The following is a 26,149-nucleotide window of genomic DNA, read 5'->3' as shown; positions in this document are numbered from 1 at the left end:
TCATTTTGACATGCTTAAATGGTATTATAGTATACTTAATAATCGTCTTTTCAGGATTAGGTTAGGTATAACTCGTTAGTCAAAATACAAAACAGGTCTACAGCAAGGATTAGTTTTCTAACTGATCCTTGCTGCTGATTTGCAGATTTCTGCTGATCCCGGAATTTTTAAATAAATAAAAAGCCTAGTCAGTATGCTAAAATCAATTGCCGAATTCAGATGTCTTCCATATTTGTTGACGACTTGGTTTGGGCATAGACGCCACCGCCCAGACAAAGCTATTCCGTTCACGGAGGCAAGTAGACAGTGGAGTTCGCAGATGCCCAGGTCCAAAAATCTTAAGTTAAGCCTTGAATGGACGCAAACGATTTGTAACATAGGCAACGGAAATGTGCTCTGGTTATAAATATTACAACAACGAACTTGACTCATTCTTGTCGTAATGGTAATCTGAAAAATCAGAGCAACATCAGCCTTAGTCCTTGTGAGCTTAGTAAGCAATTTGTCATTGCTCAAAAAACAAGACAAAAAAAAAAAAACTCAAATGCTTCAGAGCCCATTCTTGCTGGCGGTCTAAGAAGTTTGGGTGTCGACGTTCGTGCGCCGTTTCCGAATTTTTATGCCAATTTATCAAAAATGATGTCCTAATTCCGAAAATCCAAATTTTTTTCCGCACAAAAAATTATTTTATTACTTATTAAGCATTGTAATTGCCCCAAAAGCGCCGCGAGAAAAAACGATCCCTGATTGGCCTGACGTCAGACGTGCCCTCGTTCACCATGCCCCATTCCTTCCGAATGCGTTTTTCAATGAGAGTTGAACGCTCTTCAAAATTTCATTATTTGCTATTGATACATTTGATATTTGGGATATATTTTCAAATTGTAAAGATTGTTGTGTGACGGAACAAGGGTTCCAGAAAGCTGAAAACGAAAATAACAGAAGAAATGATTATGCAATTCCTCAGAGCAAATCAGCATTCTTTTTCGACTGAAATCAGAGATGTGAAAGCTCTGAGATGTGATTTATGCTTAATAAGTCGTGAAAATTAATTTAAATGAAAGAAAAGAGACAAATGGACTGTAGAGTTAGTAAGTTCGTTGTTTCGACAGTCGTAGATTGATTGACTACCGCGTGCATGCGATTTTAGTCTGCTCTTTTAGACACAATGTTTTTTCAATTAAATTTGAAAATGTATACCATTAATTAACTCAAAAATCCTTCTCGATGTTGCTGTTGACTCCGAAAAGGCTATAAGCAAGTAAGAAAAACGGTAACACGTTATTTTAATGCCCAAAGCATGTATGTGAAACAAAAACTAATCGATAGAAATCTTAAGTTCGAGTTTCCATCATGTTGTTTACTTCAGAATGTAATATCGTTGCCTCAAAGCAACAGTGGGATATCTTACTGTTATTCCTGGTATTAGATGTCTAACTTTTGTTCTGAGGTGACGATATATTCAAGCAATTTTAGTTGCAGATTCTAGTCAAAACATGTTAGAAAAAATCAATACTGTTTCATTTTGAAAAGATATATACTTTATGATAAAAAGTAAATATTTTGGTGTTCTTACAGAGTTGATATTTCCAAACAGGAAATTCATTTTTTTTTCTGTTATGATTCTAATTTACCGTAGAACATGTGCCGGCCATATGAATTCGAAAAAAAAAAAGCTAAAATTAAATAAAAATTTGACTTTAAGAAAATTTTGGGGGTAATGGAATTTTATTAAATAATTTTGATACATCCTTTTTTTTGTTCCTATAATTGAAGTAAATATTTACTTTCATTATTTTTTTCATATTAAAAGCAAAAAAGAAAAATCACTTTCCATAACTCTTGAAAAATCATTCATACATTCTACATTTGATAGATGAAATTAATTGCATTTTTCCCCGCATTCCGTACCGATGTCTTACGTTTATGTGTTGCCTTCTGCTTGTTTAAACAATTGTCTCAAGAGACCATTGATCTGGCTATCTGCAAATATGTGAACTCTCAAAATTCCTGGAAAGTGTCCTTCTCCCTTTAATCTGTTCATTCTTCATTTCCCTAGGGCAAATGGGAAGAATTCTGGGAAATTCAAAGAATAGCGAAACCACAGGGAAATAAAAGAACAGTTCCCTCTGAATATACTTGGTGAATATTTTTTTGGAAGTTAGAATATTGCTTGAAAACTAATAACGTTTAACCATGTAATGATCACAAAAATCCATAATTTTAACTCAAAAGTGAATACGGGTTGAATCGGGATTTCTATCTGACTGACACGTCAACAATAATTTTACTCCAAACCGTGCAGTTATTCCAATTCCTAAAGAAATCACTGAAGAAAGACGTGTGAACGATTAGGAAGAAGAGCACTTCCCACGTCACTTTTGGAAAGTCACGTGACTCCGCGTTTCAGCCGAAAACGAAACTATCAATTTTAACTTGCAAATAGCTCTAAAGATACCGCTCTGAAAAAATTTAAAAATGTTTTCTGACGCATTTAGGTCATTCTGAGTGTATTAAAATTAAAAACAAAAAACTGCTGTTGCTGTCTATTTTCAGCCGCATATAGACATAAACGTCTAATGCAGAGACGTTTGGTGCCATATAAGATGACTAGACGCTTTGTAGCCTTCAGTTCTGAGATGCCGTTCTTTTTACGATTTTTAACAGTTTCTGATTTATTTACAATTTTTACCCAATTTATTAGTAGTTTTTATTTAAACATTCCAGATTATTTTAACCGTTATTACGCTTTAACCTGCCAGTATTGATTATTGAAAAGCATTTCATTTCGTTGTTCGATTGCAAATGCACTTCTAAACACTCACTCATTTGTATATACAATGCAATTCTACGGCTTGCCCATTAATAACTTTTACTGTTGGCATTTATTTTTAAACTTTTCTCTATTTTTTCTGTTGAGGACTAGCGCCTTTTTTGCTACGCTTGTTCGAAAACAGTTACATCCCAGTTACTTCAAGCAAACAGAATTCGCAAAACTTAAAATAACTCTTACTAATATTGCGAAATGACATAAAGTTCATCATGACGCACATTTCATAAAGTGCGAAATATGCACTATATGAAAATTTTGTAGAAAATTAATTATATCTAATGGGTATGAAAGCCATCTCTGGGGCAGCAATAGATTTTAGTCATGGAATTCCATTATTCTTCAGGAAAATAAGAGTATAAAACTGGTGAGTTACTGAAATGCAGAGATTAATGTAAACATTTCTTAAAGGTTTTTTTTTTTTTTTTTCAATTGAGCATACAAATATGTTGCATGTACTCAAATGAATTTCTAAGTTGGTTGGATTATAGTGCTGTTTATAAGTGGAAAATTCCTTTTTTTTTTTTTTTTTTTGTGCTCTAGTTGTATGTTTTAATGCTTGGAACTCTCATGCTCACCTTTAAAAAATGTAAAAATAATAATAATTAAAAAAAAATTTCTCTCAATCAGCTGTCTTCAAAACCACCACTTAATATATATGGCACCAAAACATCTCCGCGCCAAACGGGTGCTCAATGTTTAATCTTCTTTGCACTTAAAAAAATCTCGCGCTCTAATGGACAGCTCCCGAACGTCGGCGCTCTAACTTCCCATTCCAACTTGCTGGTTCGTATATAAAATGACCCCTGAATCCAAATATAACTACCGATTCCCTCCATCCCTCCCCCTTTTCTTAAAGATAGTGCACCCCCCCCCCCCCGTTCTGGCTAATTGCTTTCCGTTTTGACAGTTCATCGCCGTTCTTTTAATTTGGAGGGGAAGGCAACGTTGCATTAAAAAAAATATTTAAAAAAAAAACATTCTTCTGAGGGGGCTTAAAAAGAGAAAATTGAAAAGTATGAGCATTCGTATCCGAATGGGAGATTCGTGATGATAATGATATCCCCCCTTCCCCACAAAATTATTACAAAATCATCAACAACGATCTTTTTCCCTATTGCTTTTTTTTTCTCTCTTATTTTTTCGGTACTTAACCGGAGTAACGGCTTTACTTCTGCAAGCCATATGCCTGAAAAAAAGAATTTCGCTCTGCAGTCTTTTTTTCTTTTTTTTCAATTTAATTTTGGAAGCATCGCAAGATGCGTACGAATCGCACAGCAGATCTGATCTTCAGTTAAGAACAAAGACCCTTCCCCGTATTATCCTTATATATTATTTCTGTAGCCTGTTTTTGGTTTCTACGCGAGATTTTCCTCAATTCTTGATCGATTTCTTTGATTTACACCTTATTTTAAAGTTAATCGTGCAGGCTACTGACGAAAAATAGACCCACGGTTTAAAAATTGTTTTTTCGGGCAAAAAAACCTGTTTTAAAGAACTAGAATGAGGTTTTCGGTTAAATTTATAACTTTAACTTGCACTGTTGCCGACAGAGCTGAATAGCTTGATCGGTAGAGCGTTCGACTGGTAACCAGGAGAATGCGTGTTCGGGCCCACGTCCGGACAATCTGCATCAAAAAATTAGAAAAATATCGCGCATTACAGGAACAATAAATAACAAATATGAGGGAATACATGAGGTAGAAACGCTCCTAGCTGTTATGAAAACTTGATGCCACACGGAGCTAAATTGATACTCAATTGTAAGGTTTTTTTTTTCCTAAGCTTTGGCTCCGGGAAGAAAATTAAAGCATATAATGTAAGCGAAAATATAAGTATCACGTTTAAGATTTCAGACTACATTGGAATTGTTTTTTGTTCAGTAAAATATAATAAATCGTATGTTGAAATATAGATTCTTCTAATGAGTTTTTGACTCTTTGTATAAATAAAAAAAATACTACCTCAATTTAAAGGGTAATATATATATTTTTCTTCTTTTTGCAAAAAAACAAATAACGTTTCACATTTTTACTACATTTTAAAAGCTACGCTTAAAAAAGAACTTAGTTCAAATTATTTTGTATTTTAATCGTGCTGTTAAATGATGAACACGTGCTGCCATCTAAGTCATAACTGTTCAAACAGCCTGCGATAACAAATTGTAAAAAATTTTAAAAATAAAAACACTTCTCCGCAAGAAAAAAAATTTAAAATTACCTGTGGGTTTTTTTTTTTTTTTTTTTCCGGTAGAGCAAACTGTTTGGACTTCGGGCCAGTTCGGGCTGTCCGACATAATAGCAAATTTACAGTAATATTACGCATTACATGTTCTCATAACATACAACAGATAACACACGTAATAAAATAAATGCAGTGGGAATGCTATTTGGTGTTTCGACTCCTTTATGCAGGCTACAGTTTCATTCAGATAAGTTGACTGCTAATCGAAGGTTGTTCTTCCCTTTTTTTTAAGCTTTGACTCCGTCCAGACCACTGAGCATAATGTAAGCATAAAAAAAGGTATTAGATATACCTCAAGGGAATCCTTTTTGTGCAGAAAAACATTTTCATTGTATGCTGAAATGTAGATTTTTCTAATAGCAGTGTTCGAACTTTTGTACAAATGAAAAAATACTACGCGAAATTAAAACTACGAGTTTCAACCAGTAAATCTTTAATTATTTATTCGAATACGATATAAAACATTAAAATTATTATCAACTTCATTAGTAAGAAATCATTTTCTACTCCTCTGCTTTCGGCTGAAAAAAAAAAAAAAAAAAACATTTTGTCTACGTTCGAAAAATTACACTTAAAAAATGGACTCAGTTCAACTGGTTTAGGTTTTGAATTTTAAGTGTTCGATTAAAAGAAAAACAAGTGCGGGCTTTTAAGCCGTACAGGTTAAAGAAGCCTGCTATGGGAAGTTGTTGAATATTCAAAAATAGAAACACTTATTTTTTCAACCAAATTTATTACTTCTCTAGAATGTTTGTTTCAATCGCTACGTGAGATCTTCCTCATTCTTTAATCAAATTCCATGTTTTACGAATAATTTTAAATCGTATCATGCTGGCTAATGACAAAACATAGACGCATGATCTTATTATATTTTTTTTGCGAAAAACTTTTTTACTGTGTTTTATTACGCATCCCTTCAATGAATAGCATTCGAAAAGGAAGGCACAGTGTCTAGGTTTGTTGGAGCGTCGTACTGTTAATCAGAATGGCGCCAGTTCGAATCCGTGCCACTAAATATCTCTTTAATGTTTCTTTTTTTCCGTCAGATGCTCACATGGGCAGGACTGTATTTGCCACAACCTGTTTTTTCACATGCAAAATTACTGATTTTTTGCGTGTCACTCAGCCACACTGTTAATGATATTTATATTTGCATTGAAAATACGTACAACCAAAAGGGGAGCGATGATCAAATTATCACAGCGTTGTATTTAACGAGGTTTTGTTACTGATGTCTTCAAATTACATGCCTTCTCTTGTACGCTCACTTTTTTCCGTTTACTTTTTTCGGTTTTTCTTCATAATATTCTTTCTTTGAAATTTTTCAAGATTGAAATGCTTTATGAAACGATTCGAAGTACAGTGCGGAGTTCCGCACGGGTCGACTAGTTTACACTTATTGAAGTACATCGTCAGAAAATTAAAATTCAAAACGATATTGAGTATGCTTATAGTATAGCATAATTATATGTTCAAATTTCTAGGAAAGCGCCGCCCTTTATCACTGTGATAAACAATGAGAGTGGTGCATCCTTAAAAAGAAACTACCCGGTTTTACACTGAAAAAGAAGTGAAAAAATTGAAGAAAAAAAAAAAAGAAACACCCTGAAAAAATATCGTTTTAACGATTTTTAACAATGAGTTTCCTTTCTTGGTACAAATGTTAATGTGTTTGAAATTTTCACCTCTCTAGCCCCTGAGGAGAATGTTAGCGGTGAATGGATGTTAATATAACGCTCCCTTCTCCTTTAATAAAACATAATGGCTATGAAACTTAAAAAAAAAAAACATTTTAAAATTGTTTGAAGCAGGATATCGAAAGAGAGAGAGAGAGAGACAAGGGCGCCCTTATAGGGGGCAGGTGGGAGCTCAAGCCCCCCCCCCCCCTCTCCTTAGAAACGAGACCTTCCTTGCTTTTAATGCTTTTTTCTTTGCAAAAATGTATAAAAATTTCTTTTCCAGCCATTAATGAATAACATGAAATACCCAGCCAGCTCAGTCATTTCCAGCCGAGGACTGCAATTTCGTGCTTATTAGCACTCATCTGCCAGGCATAGGAAAGTGACTGAGCTGGAGATGGAAAACCTATTAAGGAAGCCAAGTGCGCCAAACAAACTGGTAGCTAATATAAAATTAGCACAGACCAGACGAGTGACTGAAGCAATGGTTCGGTTCAACTCGAAGATTGAAGGCAAGGCATGGTATATTCAGTAAATTACCGCCCATTAGCCAGGGCTAAAGCAGAAATACATGAAATACTCCGCCAACTCAGTCCTTTCCAGTCGAGATCTGCAGTCTTGTGCTTATTAGCACTCATCAGCCCGGCATAGGAAAGTGACTTAGCTGGAGATGGAAAACCTTTTAAGGAAGCCAAGAGGGCCAAACAAACAGGCCTGCAGTCCTCGGCTGGAAATGACTGAGCTGGCGGGGTATTTCATGTATTTCTGCTTTAGCCCTGGCTAATGGGCGGTAATTTACTGAATACATTCATGAATAAATTATTAAAAATGTCAAATTTGAATATCTCTAATTTGAACTGAAATCGATTTCCATGGGGAAAATATTCTGTTAAACCATGGAGAAAATTTTAGGCCCCCCCCCCCACCATAAAATTTTGCATATGGGCGCCCTTGGAGAGAGAGAGAGAGAGGGCATTATATTTTTCAACGTTCACATTATTATCCAACTCCGTTACATTACATTAGGCATGCACGCACGATTGCACGATCGGTAGAGGTTGTTACTCGTTAGCCTCTTCTTTTTTTCATAGTTCGTTCATCAGCTTCTTCAGAATTTTCTGTCTATTTAGAGAGCTGTGTTTTCCTGATAGAGTGTTCAGAGTCATTTATTATTAGCTCTGAAAAAGTTTGAACGAAGAATAAGGGTCCGAAATTAAATCTTCCAGTAAAATGTTTGAAAATCGGTTGCTGTGTAGGGGTTCGTAGCTAACTTGAAAACAACAACAAACTTCGAGCATGCACAGAGGTTCTCTGACATATTTTCGGAAATGGTTGAATACAGTATTCAACAAGTATGAATGATTCTTGTTTTTGACTTCTTGACCATTACTAGATTTTCTCCATTGTGGATATAATACAATTTTTCGTTTTTCATGTGTAAATGTTTTACGTAATTACAAAATGCGTAGGAGGTTCCTGCTCAACTTGACAGCAGCAGTATCTGTTTCTTTCTTTCATTCCCCCCCCCCCCCCGCCGGATAAAAGCGAGACGTTTACTCCAAAAATCGCAGTGTTCTGTTACTCTCAATAATGTATAATGACAATGCAATAGATTCATGTACAGCGAAGTTGAAAAAAATAGAAATCATAACACTCTATAATCGGACTAAGGGAGCAGCTGATGTTGTTGATGAAATAACCAAAGCGTATCTAGTGGCTAGAAAATCCGATCGCTGACCTATGGTGGTATTTTTTTCACTATTGGCCGTTGCTGCAATAAATAGTCGAGTGTCTGAAATGTGACCTTCACCCTTCCAAACTCTTAGTGCCCTGCTCCCTCAAGTATGCCTTTGCCCCCCCCCCCCGCCTCTTTCCCATGAAAGAAACACTGAGCAGGATTAGATCTAAAATTAGGGAAGAGAGAAAATTGCATGTTTTTCGGTGGTGTATGAATATTAACAATTATGCAAATGAATATTAACAATAACCCACCCACAACACAAAAATTTTTAGACTGGAATTGCAAAGCTAATTATCACCTTTTTTATTTTGTACTAAATACTAGTTTCTTAAATGGACTTCACTGAAAGTGAAAGTTCCCCATACCGGTACTGTTCAAAACATCCCATTGTTAATGTACCAACAAATCGCCACTCCGCATTTTTTCGTTCTAAATATGAATTTGGTAAAAAATAATTTCATATAGTGCACTGTTTATCTCAAGTTTGAAAATGGAAGGAAAAATAAAAAGTTTCCGACAACTAGAAATGTAAAGATTTTTGATATGCTTGAACTAAAAGGTGCATCGAATATAATTAACTGTATCAACTCTACAGTACTGTATCTATTGTAGTGCTCAATTTTATTATTCATACATACTATACGTACCATACTGTTTAATTTTGCAATTCTCTTCCATTGTTTTTGTGCATCCTAATAGTATTTTTATTTAATAGCACAGCTTTTTTTAAGTACAGTAAAATTTCAGTTCTCTATGTTGAAATTTGATAACGAGAAGTTAAGAAATCGGCTGAAACAGTTTGACGGGTGTTTTCAAATGTCTGAAATAATTGGGGTATGTTCATAAAAAATCTTATAGATATCTTTTTCCCCAATGAGAAATTTCAACCTACAAGAGAAGTCTCGGAATGCGTCCCTCTGGTAAGTTGAGATTCGAATGTATATATGCAGATGACATTGATACCGAAAGCTTTTCGCTTAAAGGGCGCAGTTTGCATGAAATGGAAAAATTTCCGTTTTCATGCATTTCTGTAACACTGCAATATTTATTGATAGTCGGCCCGGGCAGTTCAATATCATCCTCTTCTATAACATTCACAGTAGCTTCAATATTAGGTGGATATTGGCGCAATAATCTCATTGAAATCTAAAATTTTCATCCACGGGACATTCTTGGCTGCCAGAAAACACATATGCGGTACTAAATTGGCAGATTGCTTATTCTTTTTTTTCTAAGCCATTCTCTATTCAAGGCAAATGTGGGAAAATGTGAAAGTTTTGATGCCTAACCAACTAATGACTTCAACAGAGAGCATGTACGGCTTAAAATAATGTGGAAGAGGTCAGCTCGTATTTTTCAGGGTCTTACCAATCTGGTGCAAGTTTTACTCGCATAAGACTTGCAACAGTCAGATTCGTTTAAAAAGGCATTTTTTTTTTTTTTTGAAACTTTATTTAGAAGTAGTTTTCAGAGATTGCTAGAAACTACTTTTTTTGTATTGAACTACTCGCTACTCTACTTTTTTTTTGAACCTCTGATGGTCCTGGATTATGGGTAAGGTGCGTGAAATTCTTTCTCATGATTTTTTTTTTTTTTTGAGTAACTTGCCTTGTAAATCAAGTGCCCTACCTTCTTTTTATCAGTGCCTAGCTCTCGCCCTGCGCCTTGGACTGTTTGACAACAAACATTCAACATCAGAAAAATAAGTTTAAAATGTTTTTGAAACATGCTCGGTAAGGCGTGATAAGATATTCAAAACTATCAGAGTTAAAGTTGTGGGCTACACTACAAACTACTTTTTTTGTATCGAACTACTCATTACCGTATATACTCGCGTATAAGTCATTCCCCCTACTTTTAGGAGAAAAATCGGGAAAACATTGAAAACCCGCGTATAAATCAAGTCCCTACTTTTGGAAAAAACAGGAGCGTTTTGCCATTAATTTTGAATTTAAACATTATAAAAAGGAGGAAAATGAAGATCAATGAACATTATTATGTTAAATGATGTCCGGTTTTTATTCTTTTGCACCAAAAGAGTTCACTTTTGCAATCTCGATGTTTGTAGATGGTTTGATTTCGCTGTTACGTTATTTTTTACTGGTTGCTCTTATTTTGATTTTATATCGATAAAATTTTATGCTGTAGCCATAATATATTATTTTTTAAAAAATAAGCAATAATTCGCGAATACGGCAATCTCTGCACTTTTGGAGTAGTCGGCCGTTTACTGTAATTATTTATTCTCTATTTGAGTCAGACCATGTAAAATCATAGCAGAATGTTTAAGTATTTACTTCTTTAGCATCTGCTTAAAGAGATGGACGAAAAACAGGAAAATGTTAACGTTTTCAAGTGTATTTTTTTTCTAAGAAAAAAATCTGGGAAAATTTTCAGAAATTCTGCTCTGTGTATAAGTTGACCCCCTAACTTTAAACATCATTTTTTGTAATAAATTTCTCGGCTTATACGTGAGTATATACATTCCTTTTTTTTAAAGTAGTGTGCTACACTACAAACTACTAAGAAATGTAGCTACTACAGTAGTGTCGCTACTTCCAACCACTGCTTACAACGATGTAATTCTTACTGCAAATGTAGCTATTTATGTACTACATGAATAAATAGGAAGAAAAAGTATGATAACAACACATTTTAACTATTGATGTTTTTATTTTAGAGTGGATTTTCACAGAATTAAAGAAGTTGGACCGGATCGTGCAGCTGCTGAATGGTTGCTGAGATGTGGTGCATCTGTTAAGTGGAAAAGCAATAGTGAATGGATATCAGATTACAATACCTTGACTGAAAAATATGAAGGAAATAAGATGTATATTGAAGAAATTGATGCAACCAATTCTTGTATTATGCATTATGGCTTTGAATATCTAAGTAAGTGATTCCTTGGTTCTTTTTCTTATTTTATTTTATTTATTTTTTGTCGGTCTTTAGTGTTAGAAATAAGAAATTAATAAATACCATGGCTCAAAAATTATATTGCCTGAAATGCATGTAAAAATTCTGATCAGGCATGAATCTTTTACCTTTATATGTCCAGCTGGGCATGTAATTATTATATTTTTTAAAATTAAGTATTGGTAATCTCAATGACCTTGAACTTTTTTTAATGTTACATTTAAATGGTTTTTGATTTAGATGTAAAGCTATTAATTATTATTATTATTTTTTTTTTTTTGATTAATGCTATATGACAATTCAAATATTTTTATTGTTATAGTACAATAAAAAAAACTGGGCATGTAAAATTTTATTTGGGCACTTTTTTTTTTTTGACAAACATGCCTGGCAGGACATGTAAAATTTTAAAGACTTTTCTAGCCTTGATAAATACATTTGTGTGAAACTATAAAGTTTAAATCAAGAATATTTAAAGCTACAAATTTGCAAAAATTTTAGACATGTTTTGGGGTTGCAAGAAATCCCATCTATTTTTTCAATGCAAAAAGATGTGAGCTTATGTATGTAAGTACATCTAACAAAAGCATTTTACATCTGTAATCCTATTGTTTTTGCACAAATCTGCTGTCTTTATGCATTGAAAAGAAGTTCCTTGCAACCCCTAAACACATATCTACAATATCTTGCAAATTTGTGCTTTTTTAAATGCTGTTAATTTTACTTTTATTCTTTGGTATTTATTGGTAGAAATGAAATGTGCAAAATATTAATTGGAAGAATTTATAAAATATTTCTTTATTACTCTTCTTAATATTTCAGTTTTGTTTAGATATGTTTAATGTCTGAGGCTTCATTACACAAAAAACATACAATCTGTGATCCAGTTCATTCCACCTGCAGTGCAGAGCTGTTCTTAATAGGGAGATACTGGATGCAAAATACCAGGGACCTGAGTTTAAAGGAGCCCATTGGGCTGTAAACCTGATTTTCCAATAATAAGAGTAATTTTATTAAAATAACTAGTGGTACCCGCACGGCTTTGCCCGTAATAGAAAAATTAAAAGGTCTTTTGGTTCGCCTGTATATTTACAAATAGTGTATGGTGAATTTTCTTGCCAATTGGCTTGTACCCATGTTACGGTTCCACGTTATGATAATTTCGTATCTCCCCAATTGGCTTGTGCCCATGTTACGGTTCTGCGTTATGATAATTTCGTAATTTACTTGTCCATCTTATGATAGTTTTGTTCTTAAAATTGGAATAGAAGAAGAACCACATCGAATTTTCAAAAAATCGCTTCGAGGTGCACACCCCCATGCTACAAACTAACTTTGTGCCAAATTTCATAAAAATTGGCCGAACGGTCTAGGCGCTATGCGCGTCACAGAGATCCAGACATCCTCCGGACAGAGAGACTTTCAGCTTTATTATTAGTAAAAATAATGCAAAGAAAAATTTATCTTAATACATTGAACAGGCAAATGACAGGTGTTGTGCATTAGAGTGAATATGAAAAATTCAAGAATAAAAAGTCAAGTCGTAAAAGAAAATTCATTTGCTCTCACCTCATGGAGCTCAGGTATAAAACGAATTTGATTCAATGCTGCAGAAATGTGTCCTTAAATCATGACATTCTTTGGTTCTGTGTAGTATTACTTGGGGGTGCTCTTCAATAAGGACAATTCTTTTTGAAGAGATACCATATTATGAATAAAGCCCTAATGTCCTGGAGTTCCCGTATTGGTGCCTATTCCATGTATCTCATTGCAGTGAATTTTTCAAAACACTTGAGTGAAGAATTTGCATCAGAATTAACTGACAAAGCTGTCAGTGAATCAAAATCATTTTTTTAAAAATTGCTTCTTTTGAGAGCATGGTTATGTCAGCTTTTTGGCAACTGGTGAAAGCAACATAATTTTCCACACACATGGATCGAACTTGATGTATAAACATTACTCAAACACAAAATTTAGCCTTCTAAATGATCTCTAGAAAAATCTTGAAAGCTTAAAGAATGGTAGGACTACAATTTTGCTGGAGCGAATTTAATTTCAGGAGCATTAATCATATACATTGACTTTCTAAATTTAAGAATAAGAAAAGTTTTTTTTTTTTCTGATGAAAGAGCAAGAACTGAGGTAAATACTGCAGAAAAACTAAAAACTGATGCCATGTGAATTTATGGAGTGTGCATAACTAAAGGTCCCTACTATTAATTTGTCCAGTGGCAAAACTATTGCTCAGAAGTTAACGAAATTTTGTGCTGAACATGATGAAGGGATGGAAATTTGTATGAACAAATAAAAAAATAGTTCACATTTCACCAGCAGATGGTGCAATTTTATAATTTGCACATTTACAATGCTTTTAAAACCAATCTTGCATTTAAACATATTCAACACGTGGGCTATAATTTTTGTTGACCTTCTGCTATTGTGAGGTAACACATTCTACAGTTTACCGCAGTGTGCTCTTTAAAATGCCACAAACCTCTCGTAATATGCTATATTCAAGATCAGGTAAAATTCTAGGATTATCACAATGTTTGAAATGCCACCAAAGCTAAAAGTCAAATGGATTAAGCTTTCATGCTTGGGAAGTAATATATTTCATTAAAAGCGTACTCCTACTGCAAAGCTTTGAACTTTTTCTTTATTCGCTCGAACAATCATTCTGTTATACGAAAAATTTTTGTTGATTTCTGTGCAATAGTTTTGCTGCTAGACAACTTTAAAATAGTTTTGTTTAATAATGGACACCCTGCAGATGTCAAGAAGTTCTCTTCCCAGTTTTGTATGCTATCATTAACAACAGGGCTTAATTTGCATAAGATCTGATGGAAGCTCAGTTCCTGCACCTTTTTTCTTTCAGAAAAGTTTTATAAGTCAAACATTAAGCAGCAGAGTGCATAAATATTGTGCTCCCAGTACACCAATTCCGAAACTAATAAGTATTCAATTTCTTTCCTAAGAGAAATTTTTACATTCATTGATGTAACTTGTTATATAACTTATAGTTTCTTCCTGTAGCCCAATAGTTTTCTGTGCCACTGAGAACAAAACCACAAGCTATGCCAAAAGAAACATACAGTGCTTTAATGCTACAATAGGGTAGTTCTCAAAAGGTGGGAACAAAAAAGTTAATTCTGAGCAACTTTTAAAATTTTGAAATTCGATATCAATTTTGTTTTCATTGCATAGTATGTACACCTAGAACATCATATACAAACATAAAAAGGCAGCAGGTATAAAAATTAATAAATACAGTAGAAGACTGTTATAACGCACACCTTGGGACCAGAGCTTTTGCTTTATACAGGTTTTTGCGTTATATATATCATTTCATAAATTTTTAAACTAATATTCAGAATATATCGATATATTAGCACTTCAGAATGAGTTTTATCTGCAATGAGTATTAAAGCACAATATTACAATTAGTTATTCACAAATAAATATGTTTCACAATCAAAAGAAAGTGCATTATCTTGCACTTCTGCTAGCTTCATGGTTTGCATAGCAGCTGCATTTTCAGAGCCATCTGGTATTTTCTATTTACTGTAAGTACTAATTTTCCTTTAAAAGCTAACTTTGAATTAAGATGGAAAGATGAAAAACTGTTTCAAAATTTAATTTGCTGAACAATTTTTATGCTTGCAAAGCGAAACAGAGGGATTTTTTAAAACTTCAAAACATATTGTTTACTTCTGAAAAGTTGTGCGTTTTATAGAGAATTGCATTATATAGGTCGGCGTTATAACGGTCTTCTACTGTAGTATATTTAATGATTGGTCTGTAAGTAACAGATTTTGGTCATAGTTGTCCAGTAGGTAACATATTTTGGACATCATAATGTAAGTTTCAGTTTTTGAACTTTTCCGATGAAAATTTTATCTATTTTTAAATTCTGCAATGAAAAATAGAGGATTTATGAAGTACTGACTTTATATACTGGTACTGAATGACTTTATATACTGGTCTTTAAATAATAAAATTTTATTATGGTTTCGTAGAATCCAAAAAAAACCCCATCCATTTGGATTTGTTTGACGCCATTTTGCCAGCACAAGTGATAAAGTCGCCAAAACGGACACTATTGGCGAAAACAGGAGTTCCCCGCTGGTAACTTTTGCTTATTGTACGCTGTTGCCAATCAGGGTTTGCTTGGCGATATTTGTGCAAAGAGAAAAATATCTAAATATTAGAACATTGAAGAGTTATTTATTAAATAATTACTGTTTAGATATCGATTTGGTGTTGTAATTTGAAAACATTTTACCCAAAATATCAGGAAAAAAAAACAGATAATCATGTTCGAAATATTACAGAGTTATGAGCTGCCGTCGTTTTGTTTACTTAAATGCGTTCGTTATGATCAAAACTTGTGTTTCTACTGTTAGCTATGTAATGTTCGATTCATAACGTATTAATTGTGCAAAATACCAATGGATTAAAGAAATTAACATTATAATAGCCTTTTTTATTAAGGTTACAGGACAGAAGATCATTTATAATAATGAATAAATGGACAGTATTATCAGCGTCTTGATCGTAAAGCAATTTGGACATCTCACATGTATGTTTAAGAAAAATGATTTTGCTTCAAAGATACTGCATCGAAACATATAAAAACACTTTAAAATAATTTAAAAATTAATTTTGAGGACTGAAAAAGACCTTTAAAACATATAAATCATATATTTTGTTCTCAAATAATAGCATTGTCCAGATCATAACTTTTGGACATACATCAAACTTCCAACTTCCTTTTTTCTAAAATCGTTTACAAAATAAATGATGTGTTTACTTTTTTAATTTGTGGAAAATATTATCAAAAAATTATTCAGTTTGAGAGTCATACCCTTATTTTTTTTTATGTATAGATATAATTTAAAAAAAAAAAAAAAAAATTTTGATGGTACATTTGCTCAGTTAACATTTTAAATGTCCGAAATTGTGCCATTTAGCAAAGCAAATATTCTTTAAGGGTATTTGAAGAGCATTTTTCCCCATAATTTATGTCAATTCTTTTCTCTATTCAATCTCCTAATATAACTCAAAAATTTTTGAGTTAATTAAAATGAAAGTTGTTTGGTGTTGAAGCTTCAAAGTTGAGGTCTGTGTTTGCTCCCACCTTTTGAGAACTGCCCAATACTATCAAGGTTGCCATGCCACAGCAAAACCAGAAGAAAGATGGAAAATACAGGGAATTTAAAAAAAACTAGAAAAATACAGGGAATTTTCTTAAAAACCTTGAAAGTGCAGGGAATTTTTTAAAAAAAATTAATTAAAGTTGCAAAAATCAATGCCAAAACATATAAACTACCAGAATGACAATAATAATAATAATAATAATAATAATAAATAAATAAATAAAAAAAATCATAATAAAATAAAACAAAAACTTTAAATAAGTATGAAAATATCTATCATGAAAGCAAAAATTGTTTTATTTGACATGCATCTAGAATTTTTTGCTCAAGTTTAAATAATGAATGGTAAAGAGAAATCTTTAAAATGTTAAAAAAAAAAAAAAAATCAAATCAATCACCATGCTATTATTTCAGTTGAAGTAAATTCTTTATTTTCAGTTGTTTTCAATTTTGATTTTTTTTTCCTTTCTGTGATGAAACTATCAGGATATTCATGTCCTTTTTCAAATTTTATTGTTCACTCGTTTCTAACGCAGCATATTCATGCAGCTAAAACACGGGGAATTTTTCCGCCAGCCTTGAGTGACAACCCTTACTTAAGCAGTGTCTCTCATTTTAATCTGCAAGACCTCTATTTTTGCAACCGTTAGACCCAGATGCATACCTTCCAAGTGTAAAAATGGTCAAAATAAGGTGCTGAGTTAAGATATTAAAAGCTTGAAGCAAAAAAAAAAGGTTGTGAAAAAATATGAAAGCTAATTTTTTATATAGTCTCCTAGTCCACTACATTGCAGTTGGAAACTACAAGCGTATAGAAACAATTCAAATAGAAAAAAAATTGATTTTCTGTCCAATATTCAATGAGGTGTATCTTCTCAAGTCCTTTGTGTATTATCTGTTGCAAAATTTAAACTTGAGTCAATTATCAAAAAATAAATAAATAATGTAGCCACATGCATAAGTAACCTTATTTTCCGTTTGTACACTGAAGATGTGCAAACAGAAGAGCATCACTGCTGTCATTCCTCTCTTGCTTCTCTCTCCAAATACAAATGTGACGACCAGCAACAGGCTCTGGACCCAGCTAGGCTGGTCCTAGTCAGTTTATTAGTCCTTAATGAGGATCAATGGCCCTCTTAAAGCTATCCACCCCCTTGCTCATTACTGGCTCTTCCGGTAAGCAGTTCCAAGTGCCGACGACCCTCTATGAGTAGACTCTCAACAGTGGTTTTCTCTGTGAATAATATAGCAGAAAGTTTGGATGTATGTCTGTATGTTACACACGTCAGGCTGTCTGAAAGATTTCATAAAATCTGGCATAAGATTAGTTTGAAGCTTGGGGTACCTTGAATTTTTTTTTCGAAAATTTGATTTTGTTATCTCTATTTCAATTTAAAGCTACATTTTCATTTGCTAATATGGAAAAGAAATATTTCATGCTCATTTTTAAATTTTATATCATTCAAAAGCTTGGAATTTTCTGCATGAGATGAAATTTGTTTGAAAGTTCTACAAGCATTAGAATCCAAGGCTCACCTCAAGCAAAGCAAACGATTCTAAGAGATTGAGCTTGGGAATAAAATTAAAAATCAAAGATGAATGAAATTCATTTTGCAACTAAAATTTAAATTTTGTTTTGTTGCTATGGTTATGTCATTTTGCTGCTTCATTTTTTAAAAATATTTTTTTGAACATTTTTTCAAAAAGTACTTTATTTTCCAGAGATATAAGCCCCTCTGTTTTTTTTTTTTCAAAATTTTAATGGTTTAATTATGTTTAGTAAATCATTAATATATAGTTTGCCTAATAAACGCATTTGCAATGTTCTTTCTAAATATTAAATTTCAGAAAAATATATCATTTTGCTTTTGAAGCTAGAAAAAAATTAAAACCTTTGCAAAGCTTCTGCCGAGTTCTGTTTGCAACAAAATTAGTTTGTTTCCTTTTGTGTTACTTTTATACATTTAAAATTACATTATATCGAAAATAATTTTGAAAATAAATTTGAAATATTTTATCATCCACTACAAAAATCAAGCTTATAAATTACATTTAAATAAAAAAAAACTTGATATTTGTTGTCCTAAAAATCTATCAAATTGTGTTCTAAAATTTTTAAAATCACCACTCCGACCCCTGATACAGTGCATTTTTTCAAACTGTAAGAGCTTTTGCTGTTGACAATTTTTTTTTCTTCGACAACATGTCAGGCTTCATATATGGTGATATGTTGCAACTTTATATTCTACATGGTCCTAGCAAATGTTTCAAAATTTTGTGTTGGTATTATTTTTCAATGGATATAGGTTCCATAAATATAATTAGGAAGACCTAGGGACTGTATAAAAATTTTAATTTTGTATGTTTTTTTTTTCCTTTGCTTTGACCTTTTAATTGGAAGTATGCATCTAGGACTAATGTTCAAAAATATAGATCTTTCAGGGAACGCAGGGTGCACCGTATATTAGCTACATATCGGAGGGGGGGGGGGGGGGCTAGAATTTCTTGCATCAGAAAGCGAAGGGGCTCAGAAAATTAACAAATATAGCTCTATATTTAATTTTATTATTTTATTTTATTTAAAAACTAAATTTTTTTGTGGGGGGGGGGGTTCTCATGCTCATGAGCAAAAATAATGGCATTGGCACTGAGCTCAAGTATAGTGGAATTGCAAACAGGTCTCATGTTAGTGGAATCAAGCGTTATATAAGGCAGTATTTATTTTAGCTCTCCTTTATGTGTTAAGTAACATTTAGAAAAAAAAAGGAAAAAAACTTGGTACATATCAAACTTTTATTTCTAACCTATTTTCTAGCTGAATTTGATTTTATTCAATAACAAATGTTATTTTTTGAAAGGTTTGCTGTGATATCTAATTTGTTACTTTTCTTCCAGATGGACTAATGTATGTAAAAAGCTTTACATTGTGCAAATGTATTTATTTTGATGACCGATCCATCGCCAGGCTCTCAGTGTTAAAAGATTCACTAAATAATTTGAAAATTATTAGCTGTGGCAATGTCACTGATGAAGGAATTTTAAAAATTGCAGAACTTAAGTAAGTAGTTTTATCAGAAAAACCAAAACTGTGCAAATAATTTGAAATTGTAACTATGGTTAAAAACCATTTTATTTATTTATTTATATTTCTATTAAGAAGTCTAATGCTTTTCACCAGTCTATACCAATACTTTCCAACCCTTTAACTTGACATGAGCCAAATTATAATTTTAAAGTTTCAATAAACCACTATTATCATAATCACACATATATATAAAGCACAAACTGTAAACATGATGCCATGACTTTAAAAAACTATTAACTCTTATTGAAATTTAAATATAATGCAGGAATTAAATGCATCAATGTGAAATCCTATAGTGCATTAATTTATTGTACTTTAAAATTCAATTAGACATTCTAATCTGGATTTTAACTTTCATATTGACAAGCTCAAGGTTATTACTGAGAAACCAAGGTGCTATCACAGTATAATTCACCTTAGCAAACTGGTAGCAGAATAATAATCAGTAGCAAAACGTTTTTGGAATTTAAACCATATGATTTCTTTTGAAGCGGTATTTAATACCACGCCATAGGTAGGCATTGTTTGAAGGGTACACTTTCCACAAGCCATTAAAATTTGATAGTACAATTGGCGCCGCTTAATGTTATCACTTTAGGACAAATAGTTTGATTACAAATGTATTTTTACTTTTCCTGAACGACTGATTACAATAACTGAAAAGAATATCAGGGTTCGTACGGGTCATGGAAATCCTGGAAAGTCATGGAAAATTAATATTTTCATTAAAAGTCATGAAAATTTATTTAAAGTCATGGAAATATTTCTTGGCAAGTAAGAAAGTAACAATAGCAAAAAGAGCTCTAGAAATGTTGAGTGATTTAGTAATATTGCATAAATTGAACAATCCCAAAAACAAATCAGTGTTTGGAATCAAATTCATCTGATTCTGTAGCATCCGCTCGCATTTTTTGCAATGTGATGTTTCTACCGGGGCATCACTAATTTTGAATTCACCATTATTTTTGACACTTCTCATATTTTATATTCTGTAGTAGTGGAGTTGCACGTTCTTGGTTTTGCTACGCCCCCTCAATTCAATTGCACCCGAGTTTATTTCTACTACTTGTAAAGAAATCATTATGAAATTTATCAGTTTATCTTAACATGTTGAAGGCTTTAGAAAATGAAAACTTTAGTCAGGCAATAGAACATAGAAACAACGGAATTCTAAAAAGTGGTGCCCAACATAGAGTTCGCAAAACTGATCCTTGTGGCCAGCTTAAATATTTAGTTTAGAAAAATGAAAATTAGAAGAGAAATGAATTTACTGAAAAACATGGCTTTACTTTAAAGAACGAATATACTGTAAAGTTACATGGGTGATTAGATGCACTATTGACACCAAAGGGCAATGTTTTTATGAAATAAATTTATTATTGGAAACTTAGTAATGACTCATTTAATTTTTATCCTATTCATTACTATTCTGCCCTATTTATTAAACATTTATTAGACATTTTAGACATAAGTCACTATATTTTTACAGCATATAGTAAAACAGCATTCGCTATATTTTTACTTTACTTGAATTTATATGATAAAGACTAATAAGAATAATTTATCAGTTTCTGCAGTGTGTGCACTGATAAATTTTCAATCACGAGTAAGTGAGGGTAATGGCACTCTTGTAAAAAATTTTCTAATGCCCATTTCCAAAAATTGGCAAATTTGACATTAAATAGTACTATTTCTTCATATAACAAGATCATGAAAAGATTTATAAAGTCATGAAAAAGACTTGGAAAAGTCATGGAAATTTTTCATCCAAATTGAGTATGAACCCTGGAATATGGACACACAAAATGATGGATTTTTCTCAGTTAAGAAGCATTTATTTTTTTCAACTGAAAATTACAATGAATCAACTAAACGCAGTTTTAAATTATAAATTAGCAGAAGGGAATAGCTCTTTTTTCCATCCGTCCGATGCCACCAAGTCTTTTTTGCCCATTTTAAAACCAAGATTTGCTTTTTGCAGCATTAACAGACCGTTTACATGTGCATCCTTTTCCCTAACATTCGTAAACCAGTTTCAAAGCACTTTCAGCTTCACCATCCTTTCCGGTACAGTTTCGCATGTTGTTTAAATTTTCATTTGGCATCACTCTGTTTTCAATTTTGTCAAGATTTTTTAGTAACTTACAAAGTAATGGATGAAAAATGTTTAGTTGTTCTGCAGTATTTATTTGAGTAATCACAGATAATTTGTCAGAGTGTTTTAAAGTGTCAATTTTTCCTTGACAGTTAAATCATTGCACTTTTTCTCCATTGCTAAAATTTTGACCATTTAGAGTTAAGTTTTTAGTGTACTGAGCATGGAGAAAAATTCTTTTAATTTACTTATAAGAAGTGAACATGTTTTCAAGGAAGCTACTTGTTAGGGTTTGCCTCTGTATTTCTTTTGGTTGAGGAACAAAAAAAGGTAAAAATTGAAAGTTTATTAAAGTGATAACAATTAACGAAGGGACTAATTACAATATCCGACTTCTTTAACACATGTCAATATACAACTGTTCCATGACTTTGTGATTCTGATAAAAATAAGTGAATGATAAAATTAACCATGATCACATTAAGCAGCACCCACTGTATTTCCTTTTTTGGAAAAAGTAAAACACTAGAACAATTTTTGTTTCATAAATTGTTCCAAGGAAAAGTAAAAACACATTTGCACACCTAGCAATTGGTTAACATTTTTATTGGGTAAAAATAATAACTGAAGGCAAAAATTATGACACACGGATTAATCAGAGATTCATATTTTATTTTAAAAGGCATAAATGTATTACAAAAAGTTACAATTTTTATGCAACATAAAGGGAAAGGCCAAGTGAATTTTACTACAGCTTGCACTGCATAGTGTTCTGATTCATTTACTGCCTCTTCTCAATGGAGAAAAATAGGTAGGTGGGATAACAATTACATTGCTAATGTGATTTTTACATTCCACTGGAAACTAATTTTACAAGCATAACATTTACAGCATAAATCATTTTAGGAAAGCCAAGAACACACTGAAGATGAACCTCCCCCCAGTGAGACCTTTCTCTTCAAAAATCAGCAAAAATGTTGAAATTGAGGGATGTGAGAGCAGACTGTCATTCAACAATAAAAATAATGAGTAATTAGTTAAACTTAAACACTTTCACCGTACATCCAATTTTAACCTAAGATTTGCTCATATGTGTCACATAGCAATTTCCATGATCCTTTTGCATCCTGTATTTATTTTGAAAATTTGAGTTTTTTTTAAACTATGCTACTCTAAATAGTCCTACCTTATTTTTTATTCCAACAATTACTTTTTTTAATTCGATTTTAGCTACTATTAAGTTTTTTACAGTTGTTAATTTTTGAGAGAGAATCAAAACTTCTCTTTTTTTATATTGTATTATCCATGGATTATACTAAGATTTTTTTTATTCAGACCGATTTTAGGACCTGCGGATTATACACCACGGATAATACACAGGAAAATACGGTACTTAATATGAAACTCGTTATTTATCAGCTTTAAATGATCATGATTTATTTCATCAAATTTTCAACATTTCATTTCAAATTTTAGTATAATGATTCACTTGTATGCTATCACTTTTTATAAATGGTTGATGTAAAACTGCATATTATGAGTTCAAAAACATTTGAACAAAATTGATATTTTTGAAAGAAATGCTTATATCTTCATCAATATAAGCGATACTTTCACTAAAATCTATAAAACTATTGTATGAAGTAACTATTCTTTAATTTAGTACCAGTCCCCTAATGCATGGGCAATTTATTCTTAATTGAAATGTGTCAGCAGAAGCATACCTATTATGTGTAAAAGTTTCTGAATGATTGTTCTCTTATTTCTCCAGAAATTGTTTTAAAAATGTACATTTTTGCAAGTGTTGCAGTTTTTTTTTTCCACCATAGTAAATTGATAATTTGTGTGATATTTTTTTTTTAATTTGTAAAATAATTTCTTTTTTACACAGGAAACTAAAATATCTACACTTACAAGACCTTCCTGAAGTTGTGAACAAAGAAAACTGCATTGATTTTCTCAGAGAAAATCTTCCATTCTGTAAGACCAGTTTTCCATAATCATTTTAATCCTATTATTTTTGTGTATTAGTCATAAAATTAATAAATGTATGTTTTTCTGTAAAGTAAAGATATTTTTGCATTTGTAAAAATTTATATTTCCTTCTTATGGATTACCGTTTTGCTCTTACTTATTTACAATATTTATATATACAAGGTATGGGACCAGTCAGGTGATTGTGATTCAATCGGCAGTACCTATATCAAACAAGTGGTCTGGTAAGGTTTTGAGATTGGGTACCTCTGCCACAATGGCAGGTTATCATGATTTAAGTGAGCTTGAATTTGGTGTTATAGTTGGCACACAAGAACATTAAACTTAGGTACAGAAATTGTTATTGTTTAAATGACAGTGTTAAATCTCACTTGTACATTATATTTGAAGCGCAAAAAAGTTATTGCTAGAAAATTTCATGGCAGAGTCGGCAGACATGTGAAATATGAACTGAACTCGATTACTTGATTAATCATAAAAAAAACTTGTCAATACAACATTGATAAAAATTTATTTAAACTAAAATCATAAAATACTATTTCAATTTAAAGAAATGAAAAAAACATGCCATTCCTTGCATTTCATTACAAAACACACTTATGTGCAACCGTGAGTAGTACTGAAAAAGATCGAAGGAAAGAATAGTCACTTAATCTCGAAGTTTTATAACTTGAATCACTACTGTGCTTGCTCAGATGCATGCAAATTGAAATGTCTTCTTCAATTTAGAAGTGAAAAAACAGTTTTAGCGTACTAACGTAGATGCAAAACCAAACTTAATTTCTAGAAAATATTTACATGGAGGACAGGAGGCACAGGAAAAGGAATTTTACCTTATTTCCAACAGTTATGTTATCACGATGCCATTCCTGTTCTAAAAGAATGTTATATTTGATGGTAACAAAACCGTTATGTGCTATGAGTACTCTTGCAGTAAGGCCGATCCATGGTTACAGTCATGAAGTTCACACAACTTCAGTTGATCATATTTTATTCAAAAATACTGTTTAAGTTTTGATGAAAACAAGGAATGATAAAGTTCACATCCAACATAATTATCACCTAATATTAGTTTAAGTTTATTAGTGGAAGTTGTAGAAAATCTAGAAAATGTGGTTACGGCAGTGACAAAAAAAGACATGGTTTTTTTTTAATGTCATTAAACAATGCAACTTTTCTGTGATTCTATTGTACTTTTGATCTTCTGGATTTCTAAAATAATTTCTCAATGAAGCAGGTCTTATATTATCAAAAAAAAAAAATTATAAACATTTTTTATGATAAATTGAATTTTTTATTGCAGTTACAGTTGTAACAAAAGCAGTTATGGTCGTAACAAGTATGACATTTTTCAATATACAGTAGAACCTTGATTATCCGAGCAAATTGGGACCGCTAGCGCCTCGGATGTCGAAAATCTCGGTTAATAGAAATGTTGTAGAAAATCTGGTCAGAATAGCAAAGTAATATTTTAAAGTTAAAAAACTAAAATAGAGGAAAATAACTTGTAAGATTTTAAAAATCAATTGAATCTTGTACAATGCCAAGTTAGATAGTAAAAGATGCATTTAAAAAATATCACAAATTTCCAGAAAATATTTTTATATTCAAATAGAAAATTCATCATTTCATAAAATTTACGTTATTTTCTTTGAAAAATAGAATTCCTTATCCGCTCTGTTTACAGAAACCTCGGTTAATCGAAGCTCGATCAATCAAAGTTCTACTGTATATTGATCTTTAAAAAATAACTTTTAATATACTTTTTAGGTATACAGTGAAACTTCTATGAGGGACCACCTCCATTAACAACCACTTTTCTGAGGCACCGAATTCCCCCCCCCCCAATATATGACTGTTAAAATACCTCTGGGAAAGACCATTGAAACCTCTCACAACGACCGGCAAATCGTAAACCTCAGCATTCAAAAATACCAGAAATTTTGTTAGAGAAAACTCAAAAAGAGAGAGACAACAGAAGAAAACCAATAGAAAATAAAGTTCATATGGACACAGACCAGTTTTCTCCTATTAACAAAGGTGGGAAGAAACCAGAATAAGGGATTAAAATCTATTCTCCAGTGGGTCCAAACGTGTTCCTTTCTTGCTCTCTCTGCTTGGAACCTCCTTAATCACAAAAAGGGAGCGTTGTTTTTTGGACCCTAGGGAAGCTAAGATGGCACATGCAAATTTCAAGGCAAGTCAAGTGTGCACCTTTCATTGAGGGAGGTTGATAAGAATAGAACTTTGTTAAAAGGTCGTTTCTTGGAATTTCTTGATTGCTTACAGGAGAGGGGGGTTAGAAGGGAGCATTCCTACTTCATCAGAGTGGACAAAATCTATTTTTAGTGCCTTTGAAACCTCAAGAGTTGGTTTCAGTGAATTTGCATTCTGCTTTTCATCACCAT

The 26,149-nt window shown here is 32.3% G+C and overlaps 1 protein-coding gene across 1 annotated transcript; it reads left to right on the top strand.

The window, feature by feature from the left end:
• Window positions 1-7,909: 7,909 nt before the first annotated feature.
• On the top strand, window positions 7,910-23,799 carry LOC129219308 (ATP synthase subunit s, mitochondrial-like). Its single transcript, XM_054853657.1, has 4 exons — window positions 7,910-8,105; window positions 11,175-11,386; window positions 19,462-19,624; window positions 23,638-23,799. The coding sequence occupies exons 1-4, from the start codon at window positions 8,050-8,052 to the stop codon at window positions 23,744-23,746; spliced, it is 540 nt and encodes a 179-aa protein (XP_054709632.1). The 5' UTR covers window positions 7,910-8,049; the 3' UTR covers window positions 23,747-23,799.
• The last annotated feature ends 2,350 nt before the right edge of the window (window positions 23,800-26,149 follow it).

Source organism: Uloborus diversus, chromosome 3 (assembly GCF_026930045.1).
Source record: "Uloborus diversus isolate 005 chromosome 3, Udiv.v.3.1, whole genome shotgun sequence".
NCBI classification, from domain to species: Eukaryota; Metazoa; Arthropoda; class Arachnida; order Araneae; family Uloboridae; genus Uloborus; species Uloborus diversus.
Note: the sequence above shows the minus strand (reverse complement) of the source record. Positions and strands in the feature narration are given on the sequence as shown.